Source organism: Xenia sp. Carnegie-2017, unplaced genomic scaffold (assembly GCF_021976095.1).
Source record: "Xenia sp. Carnegie-2017 unplaced genomic scaffold, XeniaSp_v1 HiC_scaffold_1, whole genome shotgun sequence".
Taxonomy (NCBI): Eukaryota; Metazoa; Cnidaria; class Anthozoa; order Malacalcyonacea; family Xeniidae; genus Xenia; species Xenia sp. Carnegie-2017.
The window spans coordinates 122077-134490 of NW_025813402.1; the positions used below are offsets into that span (position 1 = coordinate 122077).

General features: G+C 33.7%; 1 protein-coding gene across 10 annotated transcripts in view; it reads left to right on the forward strand.

Annotated features, from left to right (window-relative positions):
- The window catches only part of LOC124440684 (eukaryotic translation initiation factor 2 subunit 1-like), a 111041-nt gene that overhangs the window by 89710 nt on the left and 8917 nt on the right, over positions 1-12414 (forward strand). For 6 of the 10 annotated variants that reach the window (XR_006946732.1, XR_006946744.1, XR_006946734.1 and 3 more), the window contains one exon: positions 9112-9255. Coding sequence is in view for 4 of the 10 variants with exons in the window: in XM_046991142.1 (XP_046847098.1) it covers positions 9112-9255 (144 nt within the window). In the remaining 6 variants the exon portion in view is untranslated. Of the gene's footprint in view, positions 1-998; positions 1252-3537; positions 3631-3798; positions 3976-6825; positions 7342-9111; positions 9256-9688; positions 9758-12414 lie in introns of those variants that run through there. The other 4 variants (XR_006946729.1, XM_046991148.1, XR_006946740.1 and 1 more) reach the window with 4 other exon arrangements.

Sequence of the window (12414 nt, forward strand, 5' to 3'; positions counted from 1 at the left end):
ACCACCATGTGATCCTCATATCACCATATCATCCTCAAACCATCACCACATCATCTTTGTACTACCACCATGTGATCCTCATATCATACCAAATAATCCTCAAACCATCACCACATCATCTTTGTACTACCACCATGTGATCCTCATATCATACCATATCATCCTCAAACCATCCCACCATCATCTTCCCACCATATCCATATCCCATTCCTCCCATCATCATCTTTGTACTACCACCATGTGATCCTCATAGCATACCATTTCCCATCCCACATCATCTTTGTACCACCACCATGTCCTCTGCATAATCCTCAAACCATCACCACATCATCTTTGTACTACCACCATGTGATCCTCATATCATACCATATCATCCTCAAACCATCACCACATCATCTTTGTACTACCACCATGTGATCCTCATATCATACCATATCATCCTCAAACCATCACCACATTATCTTTGTACTACCACCATGTGATCCTCATAGCATACATTATAATCTTCAAACCATCACCACATTCTCTTTGTACTACCACCATGTGATCCTCATATCATACCAAATAATCCTCAAACCATCACCACATCATCTTTGTACTACCACCATGTGATCCTCATATCATACCATATCATCCTAGTACCATCACTATATACCATCCTCATGCAATCACTGTATTATCCACGTACCTTCCCATACCATCCTTGCAAGTCATTGTGTGATTTGCACATTACAAGTTGATTGTTTATCCAAACCTTCACTTTACCCACAGATTTTTAACCTTGATCATTACTGACCAAGATCTTAGCAATCTACTTTTGTGTTTATTTTGTCAATTCTTCTCATTATGTCAGATACATGCCAATCAAGATTAGAGGTTGAAATGTACTTGTAAATCCTATTGCCATGCCTTTGAATTCGTACAAGAAATTTGTTGATTTCAAATGATAAAGTTAAGCTATAAATTTCTACCATTGATTATCATTGTTATCTGTTTAGCCAAAGGTTGTCACAGATATGGATGAAGCAGACTTTGCAAAGGAACTGGAAAAACTTGAACATCAAAATGCAGAAGTTGATGGTGATGATGATAATGCTGATGATGATGAAGAAGAAGATGAAGCATAATTGATTGTGGTTTGTTTTAGAACATTTTAAAGACACATACTGTGTTTTATTTTTATCTTACATGACCCTGCAGTTGACTTGAACTGCATTTAGTTAAACTTCAATTATACTCAAACCCAACACAGATATCAATCTTTCATGTTACTATGAGAAATAAATGTTTCATGGTCAGTATTTCGAGAGAAAATTTATTTAAAATCCATTATGGTTAAAATACAGCCTCAAATATTTAACTTGAGATGAATTGGACCTTCATGAAACTATTGTAAATGTGCAGTCGTTGAAGTGAAAGTTAAATTTCATTTTAACTTAATCTCGACGTTCACCTTTGACGTTTATCAGAACTTATACAGTCAGTGAAGTTCGTTGAAAATTTCTATTGCTACTTTCTAACTTTATATATCATCAAATGAAACTGAGAATATTTGAAATTTGAAACACGGAAGGGTATTAAGATGTTGGCGAAAAAAACAAGTAAACACAACTTTAATATATATGGTCGATCAAAAATGCACATTACCGTGTTGTTGCGAATTTTTTCAATAATTTGCATAAATTTTTCTTTGTGTCTTTTGTGTCAACAGTAAAAAATATACAGCTTTAAAAATTATTATGTCGACGTCTACAAAAGTGCCAATGTTTCTCAAATTCATCGCATTTTGTTCTTTCGACACAAATGTAAGCAATAGTTTGAAGGAAATCACTTTCGTTTTGTGAACGGAATCGTCGGAATGAGGAAGTTGTAAATTTTATTATAACTGTTCAATCACGTTAGTTCGATTTCGATTTTAAGTAAATAAAATAATAATGAACTTAAATTAAATTACATAAACTCTTTTCAGAATCATTCAACTTTTTAAACTTTCAAACATCGAATTTTTCATGCGCAATTTTTTGCATCATGCAGAGATCAGTGACTTCCATTGAGTTCTATAAGACCTATCTGCGTCTATATTGAGTCTTATAGAACTCAATGGGTCGAGCCCTTTCCCTCAGGTCTTATAGAACTCAATGATTCTGATTGGTTAGCCGGATGACGTATAACACGACGGACCGAGTTTACGCGGAATATATAATCGTGACAGCTACACAGAACCAGTGAACTCGACATTTGAATAACTGGAATGATAACCGAAGCCAAAATTGAAGCCAAAAATATTTGTCGTCATCATTCATCATCACACGTCAGGCTCTAGTCTCTCGCGTGTTCATTTTATTTTTTAATCATTTGTCCCTTGGTAATGGTTGCGTTCGGATCTTGATCAGAGCGTAAAAATAACGAAATTTTGGAATGAAAAGGTTCACGGAAAGTGAATCAAAGTGATAAATCGAGAAGCAAGATGAGGTGAACTTAGTCGATCTGCTCTTACGCTGCGGTTTTCCTTTAAAACATATCAAAGTCTTTAAGGATATTCAATTATTGATATCGCGATGACAACCATTTAGTATTCAAGTTTCAAGCACTATCAAAATCGATGAAAATACAATCGCTCTGTAAAAGTAAAATGCGAGTTATAGACTCAATATTTTTTATAAAACTGGATATTCAAGTTTCTTTTTTATTCGGAAAAACAGATCTTTAAATCCACTTAAATGACAAAAAAGACAAACACTGTCTGACACCGTTTGAAAGTTTACCTTCCGACGAAAGAAAAATTTATGCTTGAATATTTTCTCGTTATATTTTCTATTGTATTGTGTTTTTAGCAAACAGTGTAATTTTCAGTTGGCTTTTCCTCGTAACAAGTTGTAAGTTACAACGAACTCACTGTAGTAAAGTTTCAGCTGTAAAAAATAACCTTTTGCGAGGAGTTGGCCTAGTGTGTTTTTGGTAGTGATGTTGTTTATATGTTTTTGCTTTTGTAATTTGTATTCAAATTTATATTGGCCGTGTATGTTTGGCACTCAGGGGAATGAAACTAACGTACAAACCGCGTGAATATTTGACTTTGAAGGACTGGAACCTGACGTACAAACCGCGCAAGAGACTAGGACTTTGGCTTCAATTTTATATCTATAAAATGTATTGTCGTTATCATTCCAGACATATATATATATGGAGTTCACTGCACAGAACACTCGGTCTTCGCTCAAGTGTATGATACACTCAACGAATTAAAAAAATTTTCAATTTCTATTTTTTCCTATTTTCGGTTAACTTGATTTCCCGACAGCAGGTAAGTCTGACTTTTTTATTACATTTAGAACATTATGTTAAGAGACCACATTATGTCATACGTAAACGTTTTACTCGAGCTAAATTTTTTGTCCTCATTTAGCTAAAGCTATGATATAAGTTTTGATTTATTATTAAATTTAGTGAATTTGTACAAAGTTGCGGGATTTGATTTTCATTGCGTAGTACTAACTAGTTTTGGCTTTTCTGACTAAAATCTAACGTTACTTTCAGATCTTACCTCCTGTGGCGTGCGTCAAGTCAATCTATTGTTTGAAGAGGAGAAGCAAAAAGTTCTGACCGTATTTAGAAATCCATTGTTTTTCAGTGAGTGAAACTAACAAAAATTTTACATACATTTTTGCGCTATCGTGCTAGAAATACTTCGGATGTCTCCAAGGTTAAAATCAAATTTTAAAGAGTATCGATTAACTTTTAAATTCTTGCATGGAAAAGTTCCGTGAATAAAGACTTTTTATCTTTATTTTATACCAGCATAGACATGGGTTGCAAGCTTTGCAAGATATTCTACAAGAGAAAGTTGGAACATGGGGAACATGAAGTAAGCAATGGTGAACAAAATGTACACCATAATCTTGGTGAAGTGACGTCAGGAATAGAAAAGAGTGGAAGACGTCATCCCGTACAAGAGACTCTTATTGAGGAATTTGATTTTTTTACCTCATGTCTTGGATTTGATAAGAGAACATGGATATACGATGGAAGCCAGGGATGATTTTGTAGTGAATGTTCAGTCAACACAAGAAGAAGTTTAAATCAGAATGTATTAGTTGCCAACTTTCAGGTCCGTTTTTCAAACGTCGCATTTTACATGAGCCGAATGCATTTAAAACAAAAGAGAACGAGGAATTTCGTCTCAATTTTTTGTTTTGAATGCATTCGGCTATATAAAATGTGTAATGAAACAGGCCTTAGTATAGAAATAAGCATTCATTATATATTACCGTAAAAATAACCATTCACTATATAATAGTGTAAAATGCAAGCACTTGAAAACGCATCTTGTTTCAAAAATGGAAACTTTCAAGGACATATTTGTTTACATTTTGTGTAGCTAATTGATAATTAATAACTTTCTTTAAACTTTTGTATGTAAATATATATTTATTTTTTATATATATTATTATTAACTTTGAATGGAATGATAATTTTTGATGTAATCAGTTTTAACAGTGGTTTTAACATCAAACCGTTCATCGTTTTCTCTCGAAGTGTTCCTTGTAGACTAAAGCAGTTGATTTCAAAACAAGCCAAATAATAATGGTAAATTCTGGTTATTTAAAATCAACGAGAAGATATTGTAAACTGCTACACAAATGCAAAATGATTTGATAAATTGTTTAATGTATTTTCCTCGTGTTGAGTGGGACTTATTCAAGCTCTTGACCAATCACCGCACCGCATTGTGTTTATTTTATAACCTTGATGACGCCCGAAGCAGCACAACCTGATTGGCTGAAATGCAGTGTAAGGCAATCATTTTTTGAGTAATGGTAAATGTGATATAGTTTTATATTTATTCTGTCCTTTCATCTTTGCTGCCCTGGCATACTTCTGTAGCGTGGAAATTTTCCAACGTAAGTTATAATGTATCATGTACTATTTTCATGAAAGCATTTTACACTTCTGTTTCAAGCATTTTGATTCTTGTAAGTAAACGTTCAAAGACGAGTTTATTTGAGAGCACGCGGTTTTTGTGAGCACTTTAAATATCGATTTGTGTCATATGTTTGAGTGTGACTTCATGTTTTCTTTATCCGTTTTCTTCCTGGCTTTTAGGATGAATAATTATCCAATCATTGGGAAACGTGAACGTTTTACAAACCATCCTGAGATAAACAATCTCTTTGACTCGGAACTCACCCCAGAAGATGTTCTGTGCTCAGTGCTTGGTTTGAAAGATGAGTTTGCTTGCAGGCTTCTCGAACTAACTCCTTACATGAGAAAACACAAAAGTGAAAAGGTACATTTGCTAAGATTTTTAAAGGAGTTTAAGGAAGAAGACAACTTAAAAAATCTCAGAGATGGTGAAAAGGTTGCTAAAATCTTGTGCAAGAATGGTTTTACAAAGCATCGATCTGAATTTATTGCTAATTGGATAACCAACATGGCAGATCCAAATCACAAACCAATTTTCTCCTGGGTGAAAACTTACATTGAAAATCATTTTAAGTATGATATCTTGTTAAATGATCAAGTTTGGATTTTCCTTTCAAAATGATAATCAAAATGAATGGTTTACTGTGAATATCCCACGTTTAGATGAAGAGGAAGACATAGTCATCCTATAAATATGATCAATGTTGAATTGCAAGAAGATGCTCTACACCATGTTGGATCAATAGTTGCTGAACTAAATGAAAATAATCCTGAGACAGAAGTATATTTCCATTGTACTGATCACGAAAGTGCTGTGGATATTCTGGAAATTGGAATTCATCTGGGTTTTGGTCGAAAGAAATCAGACTTCTCTGATGGAGCAGGTTTCTACATGGTAAATAATGCAAAGTTCTCATTAGAGCAATATGGATTGAGCAGTACACATCCAGCTATTATCATGTTTGATGTGAGTCCTCAAAAACTGAGCAAGTTCAAAGGAATTGATTTATCCAGTGCTGAAAAAGACAAAGATTGGAAATTGATTGTTGAGTATTTTCGCTCAAGTAGCCATGGTATTGGTAATTTACCAAGAATTTGTTCTCACACATAAGACAATGTGATTACATCCGAGGGCCTGTTTCCTAAATGGTTCTATTGAAAATAACACATTATCTCAAGGTGTTGAACAAATTTGCATAAAGAACGAGAATTGGCCAAGCTAATTGGGCATCCATCATTAATCTTAGGCGTTATTTTTCTTAAAGCTCATGAACTGATCCAAAGGGAAATGAGCTTGGCAGTAAAGATGCGACCATGACATGGCAGAATTGAAGATTGAGCCAATAATAATTGACAAAATCTAAACATGCATTATAGTAATAAACATTTGAAAGTTGATTTTGTAAGTTGTTGTAAATTTCAGGAACCTTTAATCTTATAACCGACAGGTGTTATACCCAAGAACAGTTGGTATAACATATTTTATTGTATACTTATATGTATAACCAACAGTAGATCATTGTAAACTATGATTATCTTTTACTATTTATACCTGAACATTGTGACATACTTAAGTTAGGAAACGAACTATTTACTGCTTGTTGTAGATTAGATAATTTGATTTGGCTTTTGTGTGATGTCATGATAAATATCAAAAATTGGAATTTTTGTTCTTTAGTATTCATTCTGTTAGGATTGCACTTACAGCTTGTTGATGATGCCTTTAGAGTGCTGAGTTTTCTTGCTTAACAAATTTGCAAAACAACACTGGTTTGCTCTTTGTACAACTACATAAATCACAAATGTTTCTAATATTAAAGGCAAATCAGCAATATGCTTCTGCATAACACGTGATTTAATCCTCTAAGTATTGAATATTTATATATAGTCAATGGCGCTGTATATTAATGGCTTTGTTATTGTGAAATTGAGATTCAGTGTTTATTTGTTGCTTTGAATTGCATTCAGAGCTACAAAATTTCGACAATGACTTCAAGAAAGCGTTGCTACAATGGATTAAAACACGCAAAACAACATATGATATTATTTTTCATTTTATTCGGCGTACTTTGTGGATTTTTACTCGGTTCTTTATTGCATGGCAATGTTCAGTCGTCCATAGATCCAACACCGAAGGAATATGCAATGTACGTGTCGTTTCTTGGTGAGATTTGGGTGAGAGCTTTAAGATTTTTGGTCCTTCCTTTGATTGTATCCAGCTTGCTTTTGGCAGTCGCTGAATTGGAGTCAAAACAGAGCGGAAAATTGGGAAGAAGAACATTGCTGTATTGTCTTATGACTACAATGTTTGGGGAGTAATTAGTTTATTTGCATTTAACCTGGAAATGTTAACGTGAAAGAACCAGAACCGAACGAAGAAAAAGTTGAACCGATACCTTCTGTGCTTCATCTTACAAGGTTTGTGCAAAATATTCATAAATTTACTGAGTTTGCGCCCTGCTTTTGCGTTCACTGCAAAAATTTTCTTATACATATAACTTTTATTTCTATTATTTAACGACAATGCTTTTTACTTTTTCAATATGAACATAATAGCTCAACATAAGACATTTAAAAAAGCCATCATAATTATAAAATAAAGAAAGATTAAAGGTTTTTTTAATAATTAGGTTTCTTCTTTAACTTAAGACATCTTCAGATTATTTGAGATAAATTATATACATGAGGTTTTAAATACAAGCATATATTACAGGGTGTTAAATTACATGTGAGGGGAGTAGGAAGTTTAGATGAAGGAATGAAGTGAGAATGGCAGTATATTAAAGAAGGTGAAGGGGGATTGAGTTGCCTTGGGTGTTAAGAGAGGGTTTAAGTTTGGATATAAGAAAGCTTTCATGAATCATAAGGTCATAATTGTCGGCTTTTTACTTTACTAAAGGAAACCTTTTTTTATTAGAATGTAAATGCTTCATTTGCAAAACTGTGCAAGTGTGGAGATTTCCAAGTGCGTAGATAACACATTCACCTTCACTATTTTGAAACAATAATAAATACATTTACGATATTAGTTGTAAATACATTTTATTATGACATATGAACCATACCAAAGAGAGCAAAGGTAATGCTACAAGATCATAATAAGAACATCGAGATTTTAAATGGATAAGTTAATCTGAAACACAACCTTTACAACAATGACATTGAAATATAAAAATTGCAATAAACCTTCCACACTCTACTCATCACACACTCAATTTCTCATCTCTTTGAGACAGTGAGTGGAAGGTTTATTGAAATTTTGCATTTCAAAGTCAATAAGATCTTTACTCCTTTTGAATTTTAAAACTCATTTAATATAAGCGACAAGTTTTTGAAAATAGACATAATAAATAATACAAGGTTTATATAAAAGTAATATGATCCATAAATTACAACAATAAAAGGAAATAAGATAAATTAATGGGGAGCATCCAAGCGTATTATAAACTAAATATTGTATTGAATTTAAAAACTTGAACATTGAGGTCAGGGTTAGTTTTGTTAATGTGGAGTGTTTCTTTGATTTTAAAGGACAATGAGGTGTCGGCAGTGTCAATGATTTTGAAGCAAGAGGGGAATAGTTGGTTTTACATGAGTGAGATATAAGAAGGTGTCGGTAGATATGAGATTTAAAAACTTGATGTTCAAGTTTTTAAATTCAATACAATTAAATTCAATTCAGTCAGCCAAGCTTTTTTGAAACCATTATGAATCAAAATTAATATCATTTGACGTCTTACATGAACTGTTCTTAACCAATAGAGCTATACCTCATATTCATCATGTCATTTTAACTTTTAAATATGTTTATGTCAAGATTTCAATTGTAGAATGATTATTATATATACTACTGAACATTGTGTACAACAAGACAACTGTCAATAAATGATTTGTCAAGAAAAACGAACCTTAAGAACCAAGAAAAGCACGAAGCTTTGTCTTACACCACTGTATATGACAGATCATTCTCATTGAAATGCATCAAACTGCAATATTGCTACATAAACACAACGAGGATGGACATTTTGATGTTCACGAAAACAAAATTTAATTATTTATAGATGTTCCAAATGTGCACAGCAATGTAATTATATCTTACAATAGCTGCACCAGGCCTAAATAACATACAATGATGAATAATCTTTTGAAAATTTCACTGTTTGATTGTAAACTGTTTTCTTCTTTAAGATAAATCCCATTTCACCACCTACCTATGTTGTCATGACAACAACAATGAATCGAGAAGAAGGTTTGAAAGCTTTGGAAACATCTATCAAAGCCATTGAAGAAGTCATTATGAACAAGAAAGGAACATTTGTTTTACAACAAGCTGTAAGTGTTTGGTTTATATTTCTATGAAAAGTATATTGTATCACTAAAATGACATCCCCCTGGTGCCTCTACTGTCCTCATATCATCCTGTTACCATTTCCTTAAGTACTCCATGCTGTATTAAGACGGACATATTCAATCATTAGTTGTTTATTTGAAAATTACAATGACACCATCCCAATGCATTGAAGCACATTGAAGCAGATTTGCATATTGAAGAAAAGTTATGTGTCTCCAAAACAAAATAAAATAACAAAGCACATGTTCACACCATTTACACAATGACTGTCTCATGTTTGCTTTGTCTGACTGTGTAACTATTATCAGAAGGACATCACTTGAGTCCATTGGACATTTTACACACCTGTATGATGTATCAAAGATTTGAAATCATACAACTGACGTATGTTTAATGAGCTGCTGTTTTTTGCAGCGTCAGAGAAAAGAATAAAACAAGCAGAGTTTGTCATGTTCTTATTCAAGTAGTACTTTATGTTTAACTTAGGAGCTAAATATGTTTCATACAAAATGTTTTATGGTTTTTGATTGGTTATATGAAATGCTCTTTAATGTGTATTACATATAATTGGACAACTGTTTTTCTATTGTGTCTGTTGACATAAAATTATAAGCGACACAATACCAAATGGACAAAAGCACAGTAATTTTTAAAACAAAGGATTGATATGATGAGCAACAAACAGCAATATCTTTTATATTTTGTCACTTAATTTAGACAAAGTAGTTGTATAACCTTTTATTTTCAAATTCTCTTATAACTAATTTAATTTATTACGTGTTTGTAGATGTAGAACGTCCAGGTTGTTATAATCCTGAGAAGGACTGTTTTTGTTGTTGTTGACTGACGTTTCGACAACCTTAGCGGTAGTCATCTTCAGAATCAAATCAGAAGTAAACGTCAGGTTAGCCATATTTGTTATCTGGTTCTTTCTTACGCAGCGATGGTTGAACCAGAGTTGTTGGCGTATGCGTCTGACGTTGCTTGCAAAACGTATGTAGTCGTTAGCAAGTTGTTCGCTCTGTTGTCCAAATGATCGTAATAAAGTAAATGGTTTGAACCAGGGTATCGTTAAATGTTTGTAAATGTAGATCGTTCAAGTTGGTATAGTCTTGAGAAGGACTGTTTTTGTTGTTGTTGACTGATGTTCAACCACCGCTATGTAAGAACCAGATAACAAATACGGCTAACCTGACGTTTACTTCTCATTTGACTCCGAAGATGACTACCGCTAAGGTTGTCGAAACATCAGTCAACAACAACAAAACAGTCCTTCTTAGGACTATGCCAACCTGGACGATCTACATTTACAAACATGTAACGATACTCCCGGCTCAAATCATTTACTTTAAATCTTTAAATTAATTTATAAAAGTAATAGCAAAAGTAACACTGTATGTATGTATAATATGCAAATATTAAATTAGGAATAATTGAACGAGCAGTTTTCCAAAGTTCATCTTACAAAATTTGCATGCTAAAGGCAAGCGGTAGCAAAGCAATTGCTTCATTTAAATTATTTATCTTTACATGTATATGTTGATGTTGACATGAAAGTTAGAACTCAGCCAATAATTAAATCATGTTAACTGGAGCTTAAAGGATGTTTTCTGTATTTTGTTCAATTTGTTGCCAACCAGCACAACATCAACATATCCATTAACACCAACAATTATACGGTGTCATATATGTATCTCTCAGTCTCCCAGTGTTTGTGTGTAGTATATTATTTGATTTCATCTGCATTCATGTTACTCAGCTGTTTTCAGCAAGGAATCACTTTTATACACATACAAACTTGAATGGTACAGTCCATGTTGCGGTCATTATTCATGGCACCATTAGCATTCTATTTTCATACATACAGTGATTATGAGCATGGAATTGATTTGTTGTAAAGGACTGATTACACATTACATTAAACATAGGGGAATGGGACTTATTGGACCTATAAGTCCATGTCTTTCGCAAACTGTAATGTTTGTTTCTTAAAATATTAAAATACACTGCTGCTATATAAGTGTCACGCGCTTGGAAAGCCGGCGGAAAGCTCGATTGAGCATAAGTATATCCACTTCAGGTGCTTTACTTGCGACAATTATAGACGTCCTCGCAAATTTAACATAAAATTCATTGCTATTTTGAATGAAAACTGTTTTTATTGGATAAATACTAGTGATGATGAAATGAGTTTAACATGTCAAAGCAAAACTTCCCTGTTAGTTCATTAGTTGACCTGTCCTGGTAAAATTTATAATTCTTCTAAAACTCTTGTGGACTTTGTGGTCCAGTATCTATGAAGCCAAAATATTTATAGTTGTATAATTATGATATGTGCGTGTCAGTTTATTCCAAGGTCATGTAGCGTTATCAAATTGATACATCATCATCATCAGCCGTTCACGCCACTGCTGGCAGATGGCCTCCACAACTTCTTCCACTCGATTCGGTCTTTAGCTCTCCTCATCCAGGTCTTTCCAGTTTCCTCTTCGATCTCGTCTCTCCATCTTCTCTTTGGCTTTCCTCTTCCTCTGGTGCAGTTTCTTGGGTACCATTCTGCTGTCAATTTGGCCAATCTGTTGTTATCCATTCTTGCCACATGGCCTGCCCATCTGCCTTTCATTTCTTTTGCTGTTTGGATGACATCTTTCACCCTAGTTCTCTCTCTGACTACTTCATTCCTGATCTTGTCTTTTAGCCTGATATTTAGTATGCTCCTCTCCATGCTCCTTTGTGGCTGCCAGCTTCCTTGATTGGTGTTTTGTAAGCGCCCATGTTTCTGCTCCGTATGTCATAGATGGTAAAATGACAGTGTCCATTATTTTCCTGTTCAAACTGTTTGGGATGTTCTTCTCCTTTAGAAAGTGACTGTATTGCCCGAATCTTCTCCATCCGACATTGATTCTTTGATTGACCTCAACACTGATTTCATTTCTTGGTGTTAACATTTTTCCAAGGTATTTGTACTCCTCCACCTCCTCCATTTTCTCTCCGTCAACTGTGATCCCTCTTCTTTGCTTCCTCCTTGCGATGTCGTTGCACATCAATTTAAAGAAGTATACTATAAAACAAATTCCGAAGAAGTAGACATCTTGAGATTGCAAAATATGCATCAAAACAAGACGAAAGTAAACTGTAAA